Source organism: Tiliqua scincoides, chromosome 9, assembly GCF_035046505.1.
Source record: "Tiliqua scincoides isolate rTilSci1 chromosome 9, rTilSci1.hap2, whole genome shotgun sequence".
NCBI classification, from domain to species: domain Eukaryota; kingdom Metazoa; phylum Chordata; class Lepidosauria; order Squamata; family Scincidae; genus Tiliqua; species Tiliqua scincoides.
In genome coordinates this window covers 5,686,105-5,711,986 of record NC_089829.1, presented here as the reverse complement: position 1 = coordinate 5,711,986, position 25,882 = coordinate 5,686,105, and the positions used below count along the sequence as shown (strand labels likewise).

General features: G+C 52.3%; 1 protein-coding gene and 1 non-coding gene across 2 annotated transcripts in view; one reads left to right on the top strand and one right to left on the bottom strand.

Moving 5' to 3' along the window:
* Window positions 1-25,882, bottom strand: part of SAMD11 (sterile alpha motif domain containing 11) — a 173,534-nt gene that overhangs the window by 21,940 nt on the left and 125,712 nt on the right. Inside the window, exons 7-8 of the mRNA XM_066636968.1 lie at window positions 21,903-22,073; window positions 10,103-10,250 (exon numbers count right to left, since the gene is read on the bottom strand). Of these exons, the coding sequence (XP_066493065.1) occupies window positions 10,103-10,250; window positions 21,903-22,073 (319 nt within the window). The remainder of the gene's footprint in view (window positions 1-10,102; window positions 10,251-21,902; window positions 22,074-25,882) is intronic.
* TRNAE-CUC (transfer RNA glutamic acid (anticodon CUC)) lies at window positions 20,164-20,238 on the top strand. The gene has a single exon. It is a non-coding gene; the product is annotated as a tRNA-Glu (tRNA).

Sequence of the window (25,882 nt, the reverse complement as noted above, 5' to 3'; positions counted from 1 at the left end):
ATCGATCCGTCGCTGTTGAAATGTTAATGCTAATCGTATAACCGCTCCGCCAGCGCCTCGCACTTCAGTGGCAGCGCCAATTAATCTCAGGTAACGCAGCACATGACCTTCGGGGCCCAGCGCCGGGGCAGCAGCCAAGCGATGCTTATGTAATTACACCATGAAGTGTGTAATCACCTGCCCTAATCCCCGAGGCCTCACAATTAGCCGAGGCCCCGGTCGCCGGGCTGCCAAGTGCGCTGCCATCCCGGACAGCCCGGCGGATGAATAACGGACAATTAAAGCGGCATGACGGCGGCCGGGAGGTGTCCGCTCGATCGCAATTAGCTGTAATCACGGGGAGACGAGCCTGGCAGACGTGCCATTCGTTTTATAAGAAGCAATTTAGGAAATCAAGTGGCGTTTAACTGTTGTGTGGCCGGGCAGGAATAGTGGCCCCCCCTTCACCCTCCAGTCAACGTGGGCGGAGGAGGTGACTTGAGTGGGCAATGGCGGTACACAGACACATGCACAACCAAGGGCAGAATTGGAACTGGTCCCCAATCTCGCTCTCCCTCCCTCCCTCCTGGTCACAGCACTCGCATCCTTGCCACATTGCATCCTCTCCTGCAAATGCCTCCCTACCTCCCCCCTTCCTCAGGTCATTTCATCCCCCTTTGACATCGCTACCATTTGACAATGCCTATTCACACACAGAGGAATTTTTCCCAGGGTGACTGCAGGCCCCCAGGAAGGTAGAGGAACATTTACTCATCCTGTACAGCCTGTGGACTCCAGCCATTTTCAACCACTATGCCGTGGCACATTGGTGTGCCATGAGTGGTCGAGGCGTGCCACAGGAATTTGGGGGAAGGTCAATTATTAGTAGGGCCAATGGGATTTGAGCCTCCCACTGGCAACACGGTGTGCCTTGGCAATCATCAAAAACCTGATGGTTTGCCTTGACAATTTCAATGCCTTGTCAGAGAGCCATGTGATGAAAAAGGTTGAAAATCGCTGCTCTAGAGCAGTGGTTTCCAAATGGCATTATTTGGGGTTTTTCAGAAACTCATCGGGATCCTTGACAAGATCAAGAACAGGAGACAAATGTCCCTGAAAGACATATGATGTGCTCCTACTGATCTTCCCCTGCAACATGTGTTTGCAAAGGAGTCTCCAGTCTTCGCACTCTCTCGCTTCACAGGACAAAACACTGAGGCTTGGCCAATACCCTGTGCAACCCAGAATCACTGTGCAATAGTGTGCAACCCAGAATCCTTCACAACAAACCCAGAATCCTTTGCAATGTTTAGGAGTTCTGTGGCAGACATGCTGATATTTCCCCGTTTATGTAGAATGTTTGAAAATCAGTGGATTTCCAAGAAAGGGGAGACCACTCAAGGCCACAAATGGGAGCACACACATCACTTTGCAGCCCCACTCCAAAATGGGATGGAAATTAAAGGACATCCTTATTGCTTTTAGTGTAATACGGGGGGCGGGGGGAGGTTGGAGTGATATTGATGCTTGGTTAAAAACCCCACCCCTCCTTTCTTCTTAGGGAGGCGGACTCTCAGTTCTCCTCTTGAGTGAACTTTTTTGGCTCCAGCATACAACATTGCCTGTTTTCTCTTCCTTTGAGGGCACATTGATCTGCTATGGCTCTGGGGCCTGCTGGGGTTTCGAGCAAGATAAGAAGGAAGGAGGGAGGGAGCTGTCGCCACAGGGCTAGAGGAGGCTACGCTGTGGTCTTTTTCTGGCTGCGAGAGTTTGGAGGAATTAAAAGGACACAGATGGGGAGGAGAAAAGAGCCGAACCAGAAGCTGCAGCAGACCTTGCAAGAAACAAGAGTTGGACGAAGAGCGTTAAACGTTAAGAGCCATCCCATATACAGGGCTGTGGGAATGCTGTGATGCCACCAAGGCACAGAATGTGGTCGGGGGACAGGCTTCTGCTTCCTGGGAAGCTCTGCTTTTGTTTCATATTTTTCTGCTTTTGGACAACCAGGTTTCTAGCCCTCATGACTGTGAAGATAATTCACAGTTTGAAAGAAAAGCACCCACTGAAATCTCTGAAGCGGAAGGAATTACACAAGAACATAAGAAGAGCCCTGCTGGATCATGTCAAGGGCCCATTTAGTCTACCTTCCCGTACCTCACAGAGACCCCCAGATGCCTCAGGCAAGACACACAGCAACAAGAGACCTGCATCCTGTTGGCTCTCCCTTGCACTTGACCTTCTGAGGTAGCCTACTTCTAAAACCAGGAGGCTGCACATACACATCGTGGCTTGCAACCAGTGATGGACTTTCCTCCAGAAATCTGTCCATTACCCTTATAAAAGCCAAACACCTTCACCACATCCTGTGGCAAGGAGTTCCACAGACCAATTCCACTCTGGGAAAAGAAATATTTTCTTTTGTCCGTTCTAACTGTCCCGACACTCAATTTTAGTGGATGTTCCCTGGTTCTGGTGTTGTGTGGGAGGGAAAATATAAGCAGTCAGGGGTGGGGCTTGAGCGCCTCTAAGTAGCTCCTTAACCTTCTCCACAACTGCCAAGGTAGGAACAAATAGTTCAAAGTAGTAAGCAACTTGCAGAGTAAGTCCAGCAAAAGGAGAGCCGTGATGTCAATCCACTTGACTTGCACAGAATTCAGCTGCTCTTGCTGCAGATTTAATTTTTTTAAAAATCTGTGTAGCCTTTGCCTAGGCTTAGATCAACACAGAAAATCCAGGCATAGGAGACCCCCTGGAGCAGTGGTTCTCACCCTCCGTATGGGTTTTGCTGTTGGAAATACAATGGCGACAGTTAACTTGCACTAATGTTGCCAGAGTAAACGGGAGTGACTTTGCTTTCGCACTCAAGGGCAACCGACAAATGAAACGCGAAGAAGAAAACAAGTCAGCATTTGGAACAAGTGCCTGGGTGTGTTTGTATATCTCTGTGTGCGTACACACATCTGGCATGCGCGCTTGCACGCACGCACACGCACACACACACACACACACACACAAAAGCCAAGGCTAAGAGGGGGAGGTTAACTGCGTGTTACTAAATTTGATATGTCCTTTAAGGGGAGACAAATGGTTCACAAGGCTTTAAAAGTATTGACTTTTCTTTAACAATAAGCGCTAATGGCCTTCAAATAATCGATACTTTAAGTCATTACGGGGTTATACATTATACTGTTAAAACGGGCATGGCGTTGTTAACCCTTCCTCACCCTCCCTGTTTGCATTCACCCAGCAGGCTTGCGTTGGGCCTCCTAGAAAAAGGGGAGCTGGGCAGCCCGAGGAAGAACGGGGTGAACTTGGATGGAAGGTAGATTTGAACCCAGCGGCACAAACATGTTTTCCACATTTGGGGGGGGGGGGTGTGTGACTGATCTTGGAGAGGGGTAGACAGTGGTTCCCAAACTGGTGGGTCACGACCTACCAGCCTGGGAAACACTTGTCCCTGGCCCCTTAGGGGGTAGAGGGAGAGGCACCAACGCAATCCCCAGGATCACGCTGGGGACGGGGACGATGACAGGGGTTTAACTTACCTCTACTGGTGTGGGGAGCCCCGTAGATAACGCGGTATAGTTCCCTAAGCCTTAGGAAAGTTAAAAAGAGTAATCAGAAACCACTTCCAGTTTTTGATTGTGAAACCGGAAGTGGTTTCCAATTGCTAGTTTTATCTTTTCAAAGGCTTGGGGAGTCTTGCAGAGGCATCTGAGGGTACCCCCTAGAGGCCGGCACAGACAGAAGTAAGCAAAACTCCAAACCCCCCACCCACCCACCCACACATGCCCAGCAACAGAATGGTCCTGGGAATCACATCGCTGCCTTCTCCCTGCCCCTGCAAAGACTCAGTGGTTCCCAAACTTCCAAGGAGACATTTGGGAACCACTGGGCTTAGACTCTCCTTTTCCCTTTTTGTTGAATAGGTGAGGAGCTTCAAAGGCAAAACTAGAGATTTGGCAAAAGACCCAGAACAAGCTGAACATTTTAAAAGTGTGAACATTTTAAACTACTTCCATTTTCCCTTCGCCTCCCATATTCCTGTTCTCAGACTGCTTTGCCCCAATGGAGGTCTCCAGGGTACACATATCCCACAGCTGGGGCGGGATGGTGTGTAGGGGAAAAACAACTGGGGAAGGATCAAGCACCCCATTTCTCCCCTTCAATTTCACCCTCCCTCGCTGCTTCTCCGACGCTGAGCACAGACCTGGGTTCCCAGATCCATACCACTGTCAAACGCCCACTTGGGCTACCTTATTAGACCAGTTTTCTTCTAGAGCTCTGGTTAGCAGGGCTCTTCCTTACCGGCCCCAGGCTTGGGGCTTGTGAGGGGTGGGAACCAAATCGATGGCAGAAGGCATGTTTCCAGCGCCTCGCTTTTTGGACTAGAAAGAGAAATTAAAGGGCAAGTTCCCCAGAGCTTTACTGCCGGCCTTGAACAGCACAGGGCAGGGTTTACGTTATTGTCAGAAGGCCGTTAAGAGCTGCCTTGCAGGATCAGAGCAAGGGGCCACGTGATCGGTCGTTCTTTCACCGGTTCTGCCTGGCCAGGTGCCTTCAGGAAGCGTTTGCTAGCTACGTTTTATGGGGAAACCAGAGTGGGGCTTGTGGGTTTCATTAAGCTGCCGCCCACTCCCCCCAGTACGGCCGGTGCAGCAGGGTGACTACAAGACGAGCTGCCATTTCCCTAGTTCAGATCGTGCCACAAATTCTCCCTTGGTGGTCTTGGGCAAGCCACTCCCCTTTGGCCTCAGTCTTCCCGATCTGCAGTAGGGGGATAATACTCACCTCCCAGGAGTGTAGTAAGAACTACGTCAAGTCAATGCATGCTTTGCACACTCGAAACACTATACAGATGCACGGCTACTATCTGTTCTTCTATAATCTGAGCACTGCCCATAAGGACTAGGAAATTTTTTTTTTTAACTGAAATTCCCAGGAAACTGAACCCGATCCCTTTTCTGACACGCCTGCAGAATCACAGCATTTGCATGGCCCTGCCTATGTGGAACAGCCAACCGCTGGGCCGCTTTACCCTGAAATAGGACTGTGGCGGTCTTGGGTGGAGAGACTTCTTTTCCACCCTTGCTACCTGAGACTCTGCAGGTGGGTACCACACCAGAGCCTAAACCTGGGAACTTCTGTGCGCAAAGTGTGCCATCTTCCCATGGCTGCTTTCCCCACTGCCAAGTTCCATAGTGCTGCTGTTCCACCTGTGTCTGGCTGCCCCACCCTGCCACGGCAGGTGGTTCTCATGACTCCTCCTCCACAGAGCCACCTCCATCAAGGAGCCTCAGTTGTCCTCAGTGGGCCACTCTTCCCTCCCTCCCACCCTCCCTCCCTGCACTCGCCTGCCTTCCACCCCCCCTTCTCTGCCTCCAGCTAATGGCTGAATTCTTCAATGGCTAATTATTCTTGCTGCCGCATCCGTGAACTGACCTAATCCCCGCGGAGCTTCCCGACAGGAAACTGAAATGGAATTTTAGCACCATGCCAAGCCGCTTCCATTCCCCTCTCCCCCAACGACATGCATTATTGCCTGACTCCCGGGAAAGGCAGACGCCATAAATCTACCTGCAGTTTGCTCTGCTCAAACACTAGTTCTTCGGGCCACCTCTCCCTGCGCCACCATACGGCCTGCCCTCCCTCCCACTACCTGCTTTTTAAAGCCTCCACGCCCTTCGCAGAGCCAACGGACAGGCAAAAAGCAGCTCTGACTGACCTTGCTGGTGACAAAACAGGGTGAGGGGAGAACGGAGGACCATGGCCCCCGGGTGCAGAGCACAAGGGGCCAACAGAAGGTGCAGGTGGGGAGAAGCGCCTGCTTTTTGGACACATCTCCATCCTCCACCACACTGCAGTTGGCTGGTGTAGCACAGTTTTCTGCTGCACAGGACTCCTCGATGGGAGTGAACGACCAAGAGTGAAAAAGGCCCCCAGGGTCTAGTCTGAAGGCAACCAAAGCAGGCACTCGATGAAGCAAAGTGGGTCTGGGTCTGGTCAGTATCTGAATATCACTGTATCATATACATCCTGTGACTGTGGCCTCTCTCCTTCTCTCTTCCCCACTTCTGCAATCTCTGTGGGGCAGGGAACTCTCTCCCTCCTTTGCTCATGCAGAGGTGTGCGCAGTCGTACATTATTTCAGCCATGAGCCTGGGGCAGAAGCACACTCATTGCATCTGGGCACACCCACGACAAACTGGGAGCAGGGGGGGAAACCATTATCACGTTCTGAGGCTGAAAAGGCTGTGCTCAGCACTGACTGGCTAGCTCCCGTGTCACTCATGACACGAACCCGCTTTTATTCCATGTGCAAAACAACAGGATTGATGCATGCAGGTGTTTTAAGGATGCGTAAACATTTCAGCTGGTAGGCATACAAGATGCTTAACGGAGGGACAGCCCACTTGAAGCAGGAAAGGGGCAATGCATAAGACTTGATCCATTTTTACATCAAAGGCTGTACAGGTGGCGGTTTACTGGGGTCTCTTTTACATCCGCTTCCAGACTGCAAACCATCTGGAATAGGGAACCGGCTTCTCATTTATTTTGTTATGTAAACTTTTTGCAGGAAAGTTATATATAAATATTTTAAATACGTATTATTCCATAAAATCTGTGTGCACCGACACTGAAAAGTACCCTTTACAGCAAGATTTTTCAGGGGAAACTATTTGCTCCACACCCTTTATGAACATATACAATTTCCATAGACTTAAATAAAGCAAATGAACATTATCACCTGTTCACACGCTGCAACGTGGGGGCAAAGCATTATCACACACCCTGCCTCTGAATGTGGCCAACAGTTCTTGACAGCCCCCATCCTCCATGGATTTGTCTACTTTATTTCAAAGGTCATCTGAGCCAGTGGCTGCCATCGCCTCTTGTAGCAGTGAATTCCCTGGGTGAATTGCAACAATCTAAGACAAGGGTGTCAAACATAAGGCCCGGGGGCCGGATGCGGCCCACGGAAGCTTTTTATACAGCCCTCAGCCTTTCAGCTGCTGACTAGTACTGAGGTGTTTCACCTGAAAACTGGGCTCTCCCATATCTTGAAATATGATCAAGATTCGTGTATTTTCTCTTTTGTTATTTGCAGCTAATGAGTTCCAAAGTGAGAAAAAAAAGTGTTTATTTTTGGTTATGACCTGTTTAACGACATCACTTCTTGCCTAATGACGTCGCTTTCGGCCCTCAGCAGACATCATGAATGCTATGTGGCCCTCCGTTTGAGGGGTGAGTTTGACACCCCTGATCTAAGAACTGCCTTGAAAGAGCAAGGCAGAAGACACTTGGCCCAGTTAAGCTGTTTATTAAAAAAAACAAACAAACAAAAAAAACCAGCTGTCTAGATCAGTGCTTTTCAACCTTTTTTGTCTCACGGCACACTGACAAGGGACTAAAATAGTCAAGCCACACCATCAGTTTTTTGACTATGGACAAGGCACACCATGCTGTTGGTTGGGGGCCCACATCCCCCAAAGGCCCTATTAATAAATGTCATCATGTTCGCAACCTTCAGTCTCGAAAGACTCTGGTATCGCACTCTGAAAGGTGGTTCTGGAACAGCGTCTAGTGTGGCTGAAAAGGCCAATTCGGGAGTGACAATCCCTTCCACACTGGGAGCAAGTGCAGTCTGTCCCTGGTCTGTCTCCCTGGCTATGGGCCTTCCTTCTTTGCCTCAGACTGTTGGCCAAGTGTCTCTTCAAACTGGGAAAGGCCATGCTGCACAGCCTGCCTCCAAGCAGGCCGCTCAGAAGCCAGGGTTTCCCACTTGTTGAGGTCTACTCCTAAGGCCTTCAGATCCCTCTTGCAGATGTCCTTGTATCGCAGCTGTGGTCTACCTGTAGGGTGCTTTCCTTGCACGAGTTATCCATAGAGGAGATCCTTTGGGAATAAATGAACCTACTCCAAATTCCCACAGCACACCTGCAGACCATTCACAGCACACCAGTGTACCACAGCAGAGTGGTTGAAAACGGCTGGTCTAGATGCTGCTGGATATATACCAGAAAGGCCTGAAGGTGACCATCTGCCCAGATTTGCTCTCAGCATGTGGAGGTAAACTGCCCCTGTACATGAAGGCTCCATTTAGGTATTATGCCTAATAGGGGTTGGCAGTCCCCTTCCTCCACAGATTTGTCTACAGTTTTGTTTTGGTTTTTTTTAACAGCACTCCACCACTCAATAAATTAAACTGCAGTCTACTGCCAGTCAATTTCATGAGATGACTTCAAGTCTGAATGTTATGGGAAAGGACGAGAAACGCTTCTCCCTTCACTTTCTCCACATATTGCATACTTTCATCAGGCACTATATCATGTCCTTCTCTCCCCAGCCACCCTTCAACTGAAACACCTCCAGCCTCGGAGCCCTTCCTCCAAGTAGAGTCTAACCCTACTGGCCCTCCACGCTGCATTCACGTCAACCTGGCTAGCGTGGCCCTGGGAACCCATGTTTCCTGGGATCAGTGTGTCGTCATGCCCTGAGAGGGGGCACAGGCCAATCTGTGCAAATGGAGGAAAAACCTCCTTCTGGTTGTCACTGGCAGACAATAGCATTCATCTAATGGGCTGCTTCACTTGCCCTCCCCCAAATCTCCCCTTTTCCCTTCCCCCCCACCCCCAAGCCCTGCTCCAGAGAAGCGATTTCTCAACCAGTCACCTGGCTGCTCTCCAGGCCACACAGAGCCTGAGAGGTTTCCTTGCCGACACACAGAGCCGAAATCCGCCCATGTCCACATTCCTGATGGATCTGTCTCCAGCACGCTTCACTGGCTTTGGGGATTTTACGGGGCAGGTCAGCCAAAGTACATCTCTCCCCCAGACCTCCGCCTCCCCTTTCCCAGGAGGAGAGAGGCATGCCCCAGGCCTCCTGCCACGGCAGAACTGCCAGATTTGATGAGCCCCCAAAGAGTTGTGCTCTCTCCCTCCTTCCACCTAGGTCAGGGCCTACACCCTGAACTTGTTAAGGGCCAGAACAGATGGCCTTATAGTACAAACAATGCCCCTGAGCATATGCAGAGTGCCTTTTCCGCACTGCTAAGGAACCAAGCAGCTAGGCCCAACACACCAGGAATTAGAAAGTGGGCTATTCTAAGAGAAGAATCCCTGTCTTCAGCATTTAACCGAGATATACTTAGGCCAAGCAAGAGGGAAGATACCAGAGTCTTGATAAGGATGCAGAGATGAAGGAGAGAAAAGGCTTTTCTTCCTACCCTCCAATCCTGGCTGCAGCATGGCTCTCCACACACACACACCCCGCCCCCAGCAGCAGTTCACTGTTTCCTGCTTCCAGGTCAGGCTGAACTTGCCTTTGCCCTGTGTGGTTTCTACATCTCCTAGTCTGAACTAGTTGGCCGGCCTTCTAGTCTTCCAGCTTCCCCCTCCATTTAACTGCTTCAGCCCAGTTCACTGTGATGGTTCTGTAGAACCTCCGTGTTCAGGGTTCTGAGAACCAAGAGTACTGGGTTGCAGGGGCATATCCTCCCTCACAACGCCAGAAACCGACTTACAGGAGACTCAAGGTGGACACGTACACAGCACTGGCCTAAACTAGGAAACCAACTGCCACAAGACGCAAGGATGCCACTACCCTGGGCGGCTTTAAACGGGGGCAACTGCTTGACGGTCAAGTCTGCCTGTGACCACCAGTCAGGACGGCTCCATCCTCAGACACGGTGTGCCTCTGAATTCCAGTGGCAGGGGAGCAATGGCGCAAGAGCGGGAGGACTCCTCTCCTGCGTGTGGGCTACCGCGGAGGTAGGATGCGGAGCAAGATGGGCCCCTTTGGCCCAATCCAGCAGGATGTTTCTTACAAACTCCTTGGCTCAAAGTGCCACAATTGTGGGACACTCCTTCACAAGCCGTGCCCTGGACATTCTATGGGTTCCCGCCCATCCAGTGCTCTGTACTGACTTAGGCTCTCTAATCCTGCCAGGGACTCATGCGTAGTGCTGGCACTTAATTTAGTCCACCCACACCCTCCAGCACTGCTTCCTGGATGTGGAGGTTTCCGGTGTCTGGAAAGAGGCATGTGGGGGACCCAAATGCACATGCCAGGAAGGAAGGAACAGCCTTCCACCTCTTCCTCTGCCAGGACGCCTAGAAGGTACCTCTCAGAGAAGTGTGAGTCCCGGTGCTGGGGAAGCCCCTGCTTCCTGCGCTGACTGGAGGAGTTGCTGGCCGAAGGGAGGTGCGCCTCCATGGTGCCGGGGTTCCGGGCCACTGCTGCAGCTGCCTCTTGTCGCGCCCGGAGGAGATCTGTGGGAGGAGGAAGAAAATCAGTGTGAGCCGACGGGCGAGACAGGAACCCCACAAGGACTTCGAGTTCTGTCCCAGAACCCACTTCCAAACGCCAAAGCTCAAGCTGGAAGCGTGGGATGGAAGCACCTCTGAGCCTGGGCAGAGAGCCTTCCCTCGGCAACCAAGGGACTGCAACCAGGCACCCATATGCAGCTGGGATGGCCCAGTGTGCCAAGGGAGTGAGTGCCAGGCCGGCCTTGAGCCACAGGCCCCCTCGCCGGTAGTTCTCCTGCATCTGCAGAGTTCACTTGCCAGGAGGAGATGAGATAGGAGGGAAGGTGGGAGCAGGCTGCCAAACAAGTGGCAGTCACGCGGGGAGCAGGCAGGCACGGAAGCACACCACTGTCCCAACATATGTTTGGACTGCCTCTCCCGCACCCTCCCTCCCTCCCTGGCATGACAGAAGGCTGACCGATCGCCCATCTGCAGCTGCGGAGATGAAAAACCAAGGACAAAAGAGAGAGAGCCCATCGTGGGGTGCTTGGAGTCCACAGGAAGAAGCCCCGAGCAATAAACGCAAGGCCCGCCTCCAGCGTCACCACCTACCCCTTTCATGTCTTCAGAGGTTTCTCTCCTCCGTCTGCCACCTGGGCCAGTCCCTGCCCCATCACTTCTCCCTCCTGCCCCTAAGATGCGGCCCGCTTCCCTTTTCTCTCCCCCCTCGAGAACTTCCTCTCTCCCCTCAAGAACCTGGCTCTCAAGCAGAGGCCTAATGAGAGCCGGACTCCTCTGGAGCGTTAAAGGGGATTAGCAAGGAGGAGGGAGGCCCTGCCCGTCAACCGTCAGGTGTGGCTGGAGAGACAGGAGAGAAGTGAAGCCGCAGCTTAAAGCCCAGCAGGGCTGCCTTTATTGGCTGCAGTGTGAGCAGCCCAGAGTTCCGTGCCTGAGCCAGGCCTTCAGAGAGGAGCCTCCAAGAAGAGGAAGGCGGGCTCCAGCCAAGCCAGTCCTCTCTTGCTCCCTCCTTCCCTCCCTCCTGCTCCCCCTGGGGTGCTGACTTTGGCAAGTCAGAGTGAATTATGCAACTCTGCCCGAGCTGTGCGTCTTTGCCTGTGAGAGAAAACCCTTTTTGCTGCTCAGGAGAAGCTTCCCCTACACCAAGCTGCTCGGGCTGGGTGGTTAGGATGCAGCCAGTCCCCTGGTCCTGATGCTGTGACATAACAAGGGGGCCTGCGGCGCACCAAAGCCGGGACAGCCAGGCCAGGCAGAAGCAGGCGAGGCCTGTGGCAGACTGCTCAAGAGCAGGGGCTTGCCCAATCCAAAGGGCAGGACCATTGCTGGCGCCCAACTCTTCCACACCAGTGCAGCTTCCCCCCCCCCCTCTGTGAAACCCATGCATCTGGGTCACATCCCTGTCACGCAGCAGGGAACTGCATGTTGGCTGTCACAAGGATGACCTGTAGCCTGTTTGCGGGACATCCGAGGTGGAATTCAGCTCTCCAAGAATCTCAATTTCCACCACATAAACACTGAAAAAAAAGATCCTAGTCCTCATGACCGGGAGGAGGGGGGCGAGCACAAAAGAAAAACATGCTGTTGGGCCTGATGAAGACTCAAAGGTTAAACAGGATCAAGGGGTCAGCTCCACAGTCATTCTGGGCCACGTCCAACATTATCGGCCTCTCCCCTCCCCTAAGCCCTTGTCCACCACCCCCTAATCCCCCCCTACCTGAAATAATTGCACATTCTTCCCCATTTCCTCTGGCACCACTCCCTGTCCCTTCTTCTCTTGTCTCCCTTGTGCCTGCCTGAGACTGTGAACTCCTCAGGGCAGGAGCCTGTCTGAAGCAGCATGAACACCAATGGCACAAATACACCAGCAATGTGGACAGGACCGCTGTGGATCATCTGACTTTGTTCGAAGGGGAGACATGAAAGCAAACACTGATGTGTCCTGAACTGAAGCAGCATCGGAGACGCAGGGCTAACCAGACTCATAACGGCCGCAGACCGAATGTCAGAGCAGAGGTTGCCACGGAGTGCCACCACTCTACCTTGTAAGGATTCCTGAGATCATGTACACATGAAGGGCTAAAAGGGTATTCAGGGGCAAGATGCAGCACAAACATGAAGCAGGGTCTCCTCGTCCCGCCACCTCTGCAACAGGGAGCTCTAAGCCCTTTGCAATGGGTTCCTCAGAGGCTGACGTTCCACCAGGCTCGGACAGGCAGCTCGCTGAACCCCTCAACTAGGCCAGGCTATAAAAGGTCGTGCAGCCAACTAGACCTGCAGAGTATTCGTTTTCTGAGGTCTAAAGCTCCTGCACCCCACCTGGCCAGCTCAAAGGGGTGCCTATACTGCAAACCCCCCCAACTCTGCCATCCCCAGAACTACCACCACATCCTCCTCCTCTTCTGCGTCCACCTTTGTGCCTGGCAGCTCCCTCCCCTCCCGCCCTCTGCATGGAGGAGGAAGCCGGCAATGAGTGGCAGGCAATAACTCACCCACCTGCCTGCCAACTCCCCCACCACCCACCCCTTTGCTCGCTCCAGTAGCGCAGCTCGCCTGAGATTTATTTATATCCCAGCCCGGGTCGACCATATATCGCTCCTGCCATGCTAAGTCTGTCTTGACCAATGTTCATCCCCGTCCCCTGGCTTGGCTGTGGAGCTGCGGGAGAGAAGGAATGCTCTCAGCTAGGGGAGGGAGGGAGGGAGGGAGAGGCAGACAGGAAAGGGAGGAGGGCCTGGGGGAGCCGAGGTTCTGGCGGTTTGGCATTTGCTAACAGGAGTACGAGAAACATCTGTCTTGGGTGGTGCTGATGCGTGGGCTGTTTGCTCTTGCCTGCCTGCCGCCGGGAGGGTTCTCGTGGCTCAGCCTCTGGACATATGCGGGGAATTCCAAGGATTGGGGGGGCAGGGAAGGGGTGAATCATGCACCAAAACTGGCAAACAGCTGGGGCAAAGGGAAGGAGGAGCCCCTGGAGGCGGGTTTTTAACGAGGGCAAGAGGTTGGCTGCTGGGCAAAGGGGAGGGTGGCACGAGCGGAACTGTGGATGCCATGGTTTCGCTTTACAAAACCAAAATGAAGGGCAACTTAAGGCAGGGAGCCACCGAGCAGCTGCAGGAGACACAGCGGCCCAGTCCGCGTTTTGATTTCCCCGTCCATAAAAGCAGAAATTAAAACTGTCGCGCCCAAAGAGAGCGGGGGACGGGGGGACGAGAGCAGCCACGCTTTCGTGCAGAATGAGATTATTCGGCTGCCTTTTCCTCTTTCGTTTTATGTGCAGTTTAATCAGCAAAGTTAAAGCAGCCATATGCTGGCTCGGACCAGGAGGCCCATCTCGCTCCGCGTCTCATTCCCCCCCCCGAGTGGCCAACCAGATGCCCCAGAATGCAGCCCACAAGAAGGCAACAGGCCCTCTTCCATGGCATATCACAGCAGCCCACAAGAAGGCAACAGGCCCTCTTCCATGGCATATCACAGCAGCCCACAAGAAGGCAACAGGCCCTCTTCCTTGGCATATCACAGCAGCCCACAAGAAGGCAACAGGCCCTCTTCCTCAGCATATCACAGCAGCCCACAAGAAGGCAACAGGCCCTCTTCCATGGCATATCACAGCAGCCCACAAGAAGGCAACAGGCCCTCTTCCTTGGCATATCACAGCAGCCCACAAGAAGGCAACAGGCCCTCTTCCTTGGCATATCACAGCAGCCCACAAGAAGGCAACAGGCCCTCTTCCATGGCATATCACAGCAGCCCACAAGAAGGCAACAGGCCCTCTTCCTTGGCATATCACAGCAGCCCACAAGAAGGCAACAGGCCCTCTTCCATGGCATATCACAGCAGCCCACAAGAAGGCAACAGGCCCTCTTCCATGGCATATCACAGCAGCCCACAAGAAGGCAACAGGCCCTCTTCCATGGCATATCACAGCAGCCCACAAGAAGGCAACAGGCCCTCTTCCATGGCATATCACAGCAGCCCACAAGAAGGCAACAGGCCCTCTTCCATGGCATATCACAGCAGCCCACAAGAAGGCAACAGGCCCTCTTCCATGGCATATCACAGCAGCCCACAAGAAGGCAACAGGCCCTCTTCCATGGCATATCACAGCAGCCCACAAGAAGGCAACAGGCCCTCTTCCATGGCATATCACAGCAGCCCACAAGAAGGCAACAGGCCCTCTTCCTTGGCATATCACAGCAGCCCACAAGAAGGCAACAGGCCCTCTTCCATGGCATATCACAGCAGCCCACAAGAAGGCAACAGGCCCTCTTCCTTGGCATATCACAGCAGCCCACAAGAAGGCAACAGGCCCTCTTCCATGGCATATCACAGCAGCCCACAAGAAGGCAACAGGCCCTCTTCCATGGCATATCACAGCAGCCCACAAGAAGGCAACAGGCCCTCTTCCATGGCATATCACAGCAGCTGGCATTCGGAGGTCAGCTGCTCCTGAATGTGGAGGCTTCTACAACAGGCAGGCTGACCCAACTGGCTGTCAGTTCTTGCCCCCCCCCAATCCCCAACCCAAAATGGCATTTCTGATTACGACCCCTCCCCCCCCGAGTCTGTCGTAAGAAAGCTTTCTTTGGAGACAGGGCAGACTATAACCTTAAATTAATAACCCAAATCCCTAAATTTGGTCTCTGTTTCAGCCAAGCGAGGCCAAGCAGCTGCAAAGTCTTAGTCTCCTTCCCCAATCACCCGCCCCCCTCCACCTTTCCAAACCAGCAGCGTTAATCCTTCCAGGGCCAGGTAATTAGCAAGTGCTAATTAGCGGCTGTTTGTTCCGAAAGCACTGGAGGTAGACAATGCTGTATTTATTACTCCATTTGATGCCTTTATCCTCCTTGCTAGAACCCTGCAAGCAAAAACCCCAAAATGAGATGCTTAAGAAGGATGTTCAGACAGACAAGATCCCTTTGGATTGGGGGGGGGGGGAAGAGTCAGACTCCAAGCAGAGTGGGCACAAAACCTCCAGCATCTGAAGCTGGTGCTAAATGCCACCCCCGTTGCTGGGTGGCACCTTGGCCAGCAACTGTGAGATACAGGAAGCTGGACTAGATGGGCCTATGGCCTGATCCAGTGGGGCTGTTCTTATGTTCTTATGTTCTTAACTGCTTCCCCTGACCCTGGGTTCAAAAAAGGATGATGCCACGTAGAGGAGTGGTGGGTAACAGCATTGCAGCTACACAGAGCTCCTGGGGTAGAGTTGCACATTCTGGGTGAAGCCAATGCAAAAGGTCCCACAAAGAAGTGGGCATGAGGTGTGGTCTGAAGGTTGAGCTGTCACCCTGCCTGAAAATAGCTGAGCAGGATCAGCTCCGGTCTCACCTTGGATGGGCGAGGGGCAGCCGGTGACACAGGTCTTCGTGGACGAATGTGGAGGCATGAGGAATGTGGAAGTCAGCTGGCAAGAAATGGACAACATCTTGACAGCCTGTCTGGGGTGTGATTTGCGGCCCTGGGAAGCTCGGACAGCACAAGTTCTGCGCAGCCAGAACAACTGCACTAGGAAGGGGAATACACCTGGAGTATTGTGTCCAGTTCTGGTCGCCGCATCTCAAAAAAGACATAGTGGAGATGGAAAAGGTGCAAAAGAGAGCGACTAAGATGATTACGGGGCTGGGGCACCTTCCTTATGAGGAAAGGCTACGGCGTTTGGGCCTCTTCAGCCTAGAAAAGAGACGCCTGAGGGGGGACATGATTGAGACATACAAAATTATGCAGGGGATGGAAAGAGTGGATAGGGAGATGCTCTTTACACTCTCACATAACACCAGAACCAGGGGACATCCACTAAAATTGAGTGTTGGGCGGGTTAGGACAGACAAAAGAAAATATTTCTTTACTCAGCGTGTGGTCGGTCTGTGGAACTCCTTGCCACAGGATGTGGTGATGGCATCTGGCCTGGACGCCTTTAAAAGGGGAGTAGACAAGTTTTGGAGGAAAAATCCATTATGGGGTACAAGCCATGATGTGTATGTGCAACCTCCTGATTTGAAATGGGCTATGTCAGAAGGCCAGATGCAAGGGAGGGCACCAGGATGCAGGTCTCTTGTTACCTGGTGTGCTCCCTGGGGCATTTGGTGGGCCGCTGTGAGATACAGGAAGCTGGACTAGATGGGCCTATGGCCTGAGCCAGTGGGGCTGTTCTTATGTTCTTAACTACAATTCCCAGGAAGCCTTGCAGGTCTCTTGTTATCTGGTGTGCTCCCTGGGGCATTTGGTGGGCCGCTGTGAGATACAGGAAGCTGGACTAGATGGGCCTATGGCCTGATCCAGTGGGGCTGTTCTTATGTTCTTATGGAAACACCTGGAGGAACACAGGATCCTACAAGTGCTCTCAGAGAATATATTTGTAAGGACCCCATTGGAATAAATGGGGTTTGCAGTTAAATAAAATACTTAAAGAGTCAGAGTCAACGACCCTTCTGTAGGTGTCGGGATGGATTTTGCTAGGTGACATTCACAGGCAGGCAGGCTCAGACAGCCTTTCGGAGGCAAGCGATGGAAAAATAATATGCATAAGAAGACAACATGCCTCCCCCCTGCTGCCGAAATCTGTGGTGCTTGGCAAACACTGTAAAAACGGCACAATTTTTAAATGAAGAGCTATTTAAAGGAGAGAGAAAAAGCCAACCCACCAGATCACACAGAATGCCCAGGGACTCTTCTCCAGCCGCCAGGGACTGAACGCCTCCAAAACTTATAAATTAATTATCCGTAAAAGACAGGTCATGCCTCATTGCGGGCGTAGGGGGCTGCAACTCAGACACTTGCCGGTTCTGACTGCAGCACTTATTCCAAATGACCGCAATAATCCAGCCAACCCCTCCCCGCTCTCCGCCTTCACCACCCGCCCCACCTGCAGACACCGTTCAGGGGGATGCGTTATTTCCAATGCTACCCTCTCCCTGACAGTTTGGAAGCGGAGAGTGATTGACACACGGATGCTACTGGGATGGCGGTTCCAGGCAGGGAGAATCGAGGTTGCGGGATTAATGCTGATGGAGGACGGCGTGTGTGGGAGGAGGGGAGACGGAGAGAAAAGCAATTAAGCAAAAAATGGTTGCTAAATTATTAAAGAGGACTTGGCCCGCAAATAATCAGCTCTTTGTGCTGGCAGAAATAAAATTTATATCCAATCTCACAGAGCCTGTTTTGCTCAAGGGGTTTCTGCTACTCCAAGGTTACAGGCAGAAGGGAATGAGTCCCAATGGTCATCCAGTCTGACCCCATGACAGGCTTGGAAGTAGCAGCTTGCCTGGTTACCTGTGGGTCGGAAGGTGGGTCTGAAGAACCACAGACAGGCGATCAGAGCAGGAAAGCTGCCGAAAGCCGGTATTTTTCTTTATCCAATCTGCAAGCAACTAAAATGGGTTCTATGGGGCAGGAAATAAAAGGGCGCAATCCTAACCCCTTATGTCAGTGCTTTCCAGCACTGACATAACGGCAATGCAGCTCTGAGGTAAGGGAAGAAACATTCCCTGACTTTGAGGAGGCCTCCGTGAGTGCCACGCAGCTGCAGGGTGCAGCACATGGCCCACTGGCACCTCTATGCCAGTGCTGGAAATCACTGACATAAGGGGTTAGGATTGTGCCCAAAATGTAAAATCCTTGTGCAAGCCTCGTGCAATTTTTGCATGGACTCAACTGGTAAGGCTGTTCTCAGGCCCAATATCTGATCCCTAGAAGTTCTGCCACAGGCGCCTGCTCTACAAAATTTAACCACTGAGCTGGAAAACGAGAAGGCCACCAAATTTAACAATCTGCCCTGTACTCTAGCTGAAGGAAGGTGAACACAAGGACCACCGTTCTGGAGCATGCCCTCGACTCCCAAGGCCAACTGATATTCAGAGGTATACTGCTCCCGAACACAGAGGCTCAATTAGCTATCACGGCAAGTAACAATTGAGGCCCCCTTCTAACGTCACATGCATGGAAACCTGTGCAGATGCGAGGCTCATGGAATTCAGCAAGACTTGCTCCCAGGAGTGTGTACAGGATAGCAGCCTGTAAGCCAGTGACCATCTGGGCCACAACTTGTGGCTGTGGATTTTGTTAACAGTGTGTGGAAGCCCATCTGCCCCACCACTGGAAGGAAGCCTGAAGTCCAGCTTGCCGGCACTGTGCCGAACAGCAACCTGTCAAGCAGCAATCACGGACTTCACCCCGGGACCTCTGATGGCAACAAGCTGTCTGCAGCGGACAGCCTTTTGGGTTCCACTGAAGAAATGAGGACATGGAAAGCAAGACCTGTTTCCTCTTCCACGACATCGGTCTCACCCCTCCGCCTCCTGCTTTCAGACCTAGGTCTAGTCAACGCTGGACAACGGAAGGACCTGCACTCTGCTGTTTCGGATGAAATCTCAAGAGAGAGGAGGTGGGAGCCACACCTGCCTGGCCTGGGCCGGAACAGTCCTCCCCTCGTTCTCCTCGACTGTAGAGCAAGGCTCACAAAAGGGAGGTGCTGCTGGGGTGATCTTTGGCCTTTTGTCTGAATACTGGCTGACTGTGCTTTCACCATCCCTCCCCAAGAGTCCAGAAAATGTCATTCTTTTGGAAGCAGAGAGCTATGAGGCATGAGGGCTAGAGGTGCTTGTTTCTGGTGAGACAGACAGGCTTGCCACCTAAGTCTTACTGAACACAATGAGCTTGCATCTCGGTAAAATAAATAACACCGGTTTCAAACATCTCTAGACATGGTGCGTTAAAGTTCCCATGCAAATGCAGCCACCTACTTATCACCAGCGCTGCCGGAAAAATACCGGTCCTTTGATATCCTGGCCTCTTTGTTCTGCCTGCTGCTATCCTCCTTCCTCCCCAGTACCCTGTTTAAAAATACTGTAAGCTCCTTGGGGCAGGGACCTGCCCAATTTTAATAATAATAATTAACATTTCTGCACGTGCATTGCACTTCACGGGCATTACCTCAATGGAATCCTTGCGCCAAACCTGAAAATTACCCCCAAGCTGCAGATGGTGATGACTGAGGCAGAGAGGAAGAGGTTTCCCATAAGACCACCTAATGAGTTCAAGGCAGAGGGGAGATTTGAAGTGGGCCAGTCCCAGCTCGCAACTCACATACAACAAGTCATAAAACAAATGCTCGTCAAAGAAAACAGCAAGAATCAGGAAGTCCGAATCTGCAGCTCTGTTCCTCAGACACCAGGCTACGTCAGCTCTTAAGCCTGGGCCTTATTTGCTCTGCAAAGTACATTCACAGTTTAAATGCCATAAAGTGGAAAGACGGCTGGCCGCCATCAGAGGAGAACATCCATTTCCAAAAGGGGCCACCAGGGTAGCTCACAACTTTTAAGTATATCAAGTTTTGTTCTGCTACTCCCAATACCAAATTCCACACTTGGCCAACGTGAGTCTGAAAATGATTGACACAATCATGAAAGAGTCTGAAATGGAGTCCATCCCGCCATTAGGATGATAAGGTCGATTTTCAGGTACTTGGAAGCCTCTCTAACATCTTAGGCCACCTTTGCAGAGAAACAGAACAGTTACTAAGTCCTTCTATTTGCACAGAGAGAGAGAGAGAGAAAGAGTCACAACAGGCTCAAGACCAAATGCAGCCCTTCTCATTTGGCAAGGCACCCACCACCATTTCCTGCTCCTCGTGCACCCTGAATCCCTAGACATGAAAGGAAAAGAGAACTGGTGAAAAAGAAGGGTGGAGGAGAGGGGAGTGGTGAGATAGAGCATCTCTAGGACACTCTAGCCCACCACTCTCTTCTCCTCCACACTTCCTCATTTGCTCTATTCCTCTCTTCCGTTTTTGAACTAAGGGACCAAGAGGAGGAGGAGGAGGAGTGGAGATTTGGGCACCCCCTACCCAAAACCTGGCACTTCAGGTTACCTCAGTCGATCTCACAAACACGCCAGCCCTGAGCCACAAACTAGCTCTCAAACTAGCACCCGGCTAGCTCAGTCGGTAGAGCATGAGACTCTCAATCTCGGGGTCGTGGGTTCGGGCCCCACATGTTGGAGTTGCTACAACTCCATCTGCTGTCCAGAGGGGGGCAGGATGCTGTCCAGTGAATCTGACCTTCCCACCTGTTCTCTCTGTGATCCTTGCAGGGGGTGTGGCCCTAACCCTTTTCCTTCCCTTCTCCTCTGAGCACTCCCTCTCTTGCTCTCTGACCACTGACCTGTTAAGATGGCACACAGCAGGGCTCTGCTGTGCCTTACGCCATCTTGAGCACATGGCATGCAGGGCGAGGCAGCTCTAGGGTCTCGCTGTCTAAGTAATAGCTGAACCTCTGATCCTAATCAGATGCTGTAAATATCTCAATGGAACCGTAAGTAAACAACTTCTTTTTGCAACTTTAACAAGCCATTGCCTCTTTGTCTTTTTTCATTGAAGAGCAGTCAGCCGGGTGAGGGAGGTTCCCTGGGGTGATACCCAAAAGGGGGGTCCGCTGCTTAAGCTACTCTGCTTCCCCCCCCCAAAGAGGAAACTACTTTTACTTTCCTCCAACACCACGTTGGGCGCAAATGTGGGGGCATTTGGCGGGCTGCTGTGAGATACAGGAAGCTGAACTAGATGGGCAGATGGCCTGATCCAGTGGGGCTGTTCTTATGTTAAATCCTAGAGGGTCTCTAGTCTCTGCTTCTATTCTTACCACCATCTCTTCCAGCCAGATGAATGGATTCTTACCTCTGCATGAAACCGTCACATCTTTCTAACTGCAGGTTCAACTTTGCTGCAACTTGAAGGCCCAGAAGGAAGAGAGCCCCAATTTGACACGCCAGTCTTAGCAGTGTTGTCCATACTCCAGGATTTGACACTCATGTCACACTAAACCCCAGGTTCTGGCTCTGAAACTTCAACAAGGAACACTTGGCCCTGCCAACTACCCAGCAGAAGCCTTGTGCACAACCAATACATTCTGCCCTTGCTTCTAGGTGGAACTCCTTTTGGAACTCAGGTAGTGGAGACACTGTAGAGAAGGGAGACCCTTAGTCAGTGACCATCTGAGTCAGGCTCCTGGACGAGCCAGTCCTGAAGATACCTGGTGGGTCAGAGCAAAGGTGAACCTCCTCACAGAAGCAAACCACTGTTGCCCTCAGCAAATGAGCCCTCAGCTTGGGGAGGGACGGGGACTTCACGTTGCTAAGACGTGGGGCTTCCACACAGCCGTTCATGTTTGATAATCGCTGACAGAACCATCATCCTCGATTAATTTGCCTATCGCTTTTCGAAGTCGGCTTAGCTGGGGGGCCTTGACCCCCACCATCTTGGGGCAGCAAAAGGAGCAAATTAAGCAGAGCAGACGTTTTCATACATCCCACCTTCGAGAAGCCTCTTCCACATGGACCAGTCGCTCAAGGAACTCCTGCACAAGGAGGATTTGGGGGGCGTGCAGTTCTGGTGAGATGCTGGGTTTCACCACTGCACCCTTCCTTGTTACGTGCAATCAGAGAAGGTTCTAGAACATGCTCCCATGTGGCTGCCCATCACAAGTGAAGAACAGTCACGGACAATAAGGTTTCTTTGCCATTACTGGACCATTCCCTTTGAGAAGCTTTTGATGAAGTGCTCAAGAAACCCCCAGGTGCCCCAGAAAAAGCAACAACAACAACAACAACAACAACAAAAAAGGTGAGACGCAACGAATCCAGACCCTGGACTTGAACGTAAAGTGCCCTCACCGCTGTGGCTGGGAACCGCCATGGTGTTGGCCAGCTGGTAGAGGCGCTGCTGCTGCTGTTGCTGCTCCTCAAAAGTGCTGTGTTCGTTGAGCGCCGACATCATCCGCCTGTAGTGCTCCTCCGGGGTCATCTGAGTCACAGAACCCTCCAGCAGGGGCGTGTGGGAGTTTTCTGAAGAGGAGAAGGTTAAAAACGAAAGCTGTATATTGGTGAACGGTACGCGTACGTGCATGTGCGAGGGCACATCTCCCTCGCACACTTCTCATGTAAAAAAAAAAAAAAAAGCTCCTGGTCACAGAACATTCCACCACAGGGAACAGCCTTGTGGCCCCTCAGCAGCAAACGGACCCCATCTGCATCCTCAAACACACATTATTTATAAGACAAAACTCAGAACAATGGACTTCTGTATCCCTCACTTTTTTAAAACAGATGCTCACCTAAAAACTGGTACCTGTCTCCCAGGCAGACCCACTGGGGATCCAAAGGTAGGCCATGGCTTGCTCCCCATGGTATATCTGGCACAGAGCCCAGGCAGTGTGAGGGATGGGCAGCGCTACGAATAAATGGGCAAGGCTTGCAAGCCACCTCTGTACCCTCAGATATTTCTAAGTAGGCATCCGGGATTGGGCAGTTCAGTTGTTGGGACTCTCACTTGTGGGGTGGCACTTGAGGGGACATTCCTCGGGGTCGTCATGTTTGGTCCAACGGCCGAGCCATGGAAGTCAAGGTGGAGCTGAGAGTTAGACAATAGGTCAGGGGTTGGGAACCACAGCTGGGAGGGACAAGTGTTACCCAGCCTTGTCTAGAATGCCCACCCAATGGTCAGCCTGGGTGGATGGTGCCAGTCCAGTCCTCCTACCCACAAAATGCTCCAGGCTGCAGTCTGCAAATAGCAGCCTCAAGCAGAACTGTGTGTTCCTTGAGAGCCCCTAACCCACAGCCACTGTCTGATACAATGGGCAAGAATGTCAGTGGAAAAGAAACAAACAAAAGATGAGGCTCCAATTGCTTCTTACCACTAATACTGGTACCAGATTCTCCATGGCACATGGGGAGCTACCACCATGACTGGTACTGAGGGTTGTTGTTGTAATTATTATTATTATTAATTTATACCCCGCCTTTTTGCCCAGCGGGCACACAGGGCGGCTTACAAACACCTTAAAAATACATTAAAAAACAATTTACAATAATTAAAAAAAAACTAAAAACAAACAAACCCCGTGGATTTTCATATAAAAAGCAAGAACGCCAGCCAGCCTGTCAACAATTAAAAGCTTTTTGAAATAAAAAGGTCTTCGGTCCACGCCGAAACGTTAGCAACGAGGGAGCAGTTCTCAGTTCTAAGGGGAGGGTATTCCACAGTTCGGGGGCCACCACTGAGAAGGCCCTCTTCCTGGCCGCTGCTCCTCTCACATCTCTTAGTGGCGGCACAGTCAAAAGGGCCCCCCCCCCGATGATCTAAGAGCACGGGCAGGATTGTAGGGAAGGAGGCGGTCCCTCAAATACCCCGGACCTGAGCCGTAAAGGGCTTTAAAAGTCAGAACTAGCACCTTGAATTGGGCCCGGAACAGAACCGGCAACCAGTGTAGCCGCCGGAGCAACGGCTCGACAGAGTCAAACCGACGTGCCCCAGAAACCACACGAGCAGCTGCGTAATTTCCGGACCATCTTCAAAGGCAGCCCCACGTAGAGCGCATTGCAATAATCTAATCTAGATGTCACTAGGGCATGGGTTACTGTGGCCAGGTTCAGAGGGAGTTCAAGCTAACTGACCCTGGTGCCACCCCTGCTTGCCATGTGACCTGGGCACCAAAAAATGACCGCAAAACAACCCGGAACGCCCCTCCCAGCACTTCTGCGGAGTGGATCAAGCGCTGGGCTTAGACTGGGAGGGACCAAACTCTGAGCCTCCACACAGCAGTAAAGGCTACACTCTCTCTGCCCCGCCGATCCCACAAGGTGGTTGCGAGGACAACGTCTGGGCTTGTGCTCACCTGCGCGGCCCTGAGCTCTTTGGCGGAAAAGGGAGGATACGACACCACTGACAAATCAGCCACATCCATCTCTGGCTCCCAACCGTTTCCACCACCGCCAAGGAGGAGGCTCCTCCCCCCTCTGTGGCCCCAGCAAAGGTGCCACCGCGGGATCCGGCGGTGAAAGATAAAGAGCAGGCAGGGCGACGTCTGTTTACCGTAAGCAGAGCTCAGCAGTAATTACTGCTCTCTCTTGCTTTGGCAGCGTCTGTTCCAACACTGTTTTATCTCTGATCATCCCCACAGGCCAAAGCTTTTCATTACTCAGAGGAACTCCCAACAACCCTGCCATCCTTGCAGGGAGGGGGTGGGGGAGGATGAAGGGCAGGCAACGACACCAAATTAGTTGGGGGGGGCCCTCCCTCCCACATACACGCACACACACGCTCGCTCCCTACGCCGCCGCGCCATTAGAGCAGCTGAAGCGTTAATTGAATTAGATAACGATCTATTAAGGAAAACTACTTTGCATATGCCTCCTCTGGCTCTCTCACTTGCGGCGCTATGCCCTCCGCTGGGCCCTCTGGGTCCCGCGGCAGCTGGCTTCAACCGCCAGCCGCAGTGCCGGGCCTGACTGTGCCACTACGATGGCCTAGATTCAAGATTCCCTCCACCCGAGGGAGAAGACCGAGGAGAGGCTGTGGAGACCTTCATTTGCCCTGGCTCCCCAAAACAGCGCAGGTGTGAGCAGCTGGGCTGGCTGCTTCTGCACCATATGGAGGGCGCTGACTGGCATTTGGGGTTATCTGGTGTGCTCCCTTGGGCATTTGGTGGGCCGCTGTGAGATACAGGAAGCTGGACTAGATGGGCCTACGGCCTGATCCAGTGGGGCTGTTCTTATGTTCTTAACTACAATTCCCAGGAAGCCTTGCAGGTCTCTTGTTATCTGGTGTGCTCCCTGGGGCATTTGGTGGGCCCCTGTGAGATACAGGAAGCTGGACTAGATGGGCCTATGGCCTGATCCAGTGGGGCTGTTCTTATGTTCTTAACTACAATTCCCAGGAAGCCTTGCAGGTCTCTTGTTATCTGGTGTGCTCCCTGGGGCATTTGGTGGGCCGCAGTGAGATACAGGAAGCTGGACTAGATGGGCCTATGGCCTGATCCAGTGGGGCTGTTCTTATGTTCTTAACTACAATTCCCAGGAAGCCTTGCAGGTCTCTTGTTATCTGGTGTGCTCCCTGGGGCATTTGGTGGGCCGTTGTGAGATATAGGAAGCTGGACTAGATGGGCCTATGGCCTGATCCAGTGGGGCTGTTCTTATGTTCTTAACTACAATTCCCAGGAAGCCTTGCAGGTCTCTTGTTATCTGGTGTGCTCCCTGGGGCATTTGGTGGGCCCCTATGAGATACAGGAAGCTGGACTAGATGGGCCTATGGCCTGATCCAGTGGGGCTGTTCTTATGTTCTTAACTACAATTCCCAGGAGACCTTGCAGGTCTCTTGTTATCTGGTGTGCTCCCTGGGGCATTTGGTGGGCCGCTGTGAGATATAGGAAGCTGGACTAGATGGGCCTATGGCCTGATCCAGTGGGGCTGTTCTTATGTTCTTAACTACAATTCCCAGGAAGCCTTGCAGGTCTCTTGTTATCTGGTGTGCTCCCTGGGGCATTTGGTGGGCCCCTGTGAGATACAGGAAGCTGGACTAGATGGGCCTATGGCCTGATCCAGTGGGGCTGTTCTTATGTTCTTAACTACAATTCCCAGGAAGCCTTGCAGGTCTCTTGTTATCTGGTGTGCTCCCTGGGGCATTTGGTGGGCCACTGTGAGATACAGGAAGCTGGACTAGATGGGCCTACGGCCTGATCCAGTGGGGCTGTTCTTATGTTCTTAACTACAATTCCCAGGAGGCCTTGCAGGTCTCGTTATCTGGTGTGCTCCCTGGGGCATTTGGTGGGCCGCTGTGAGATACAGGAAGCTGGACTAGATGGGCCTACGGCCTGATC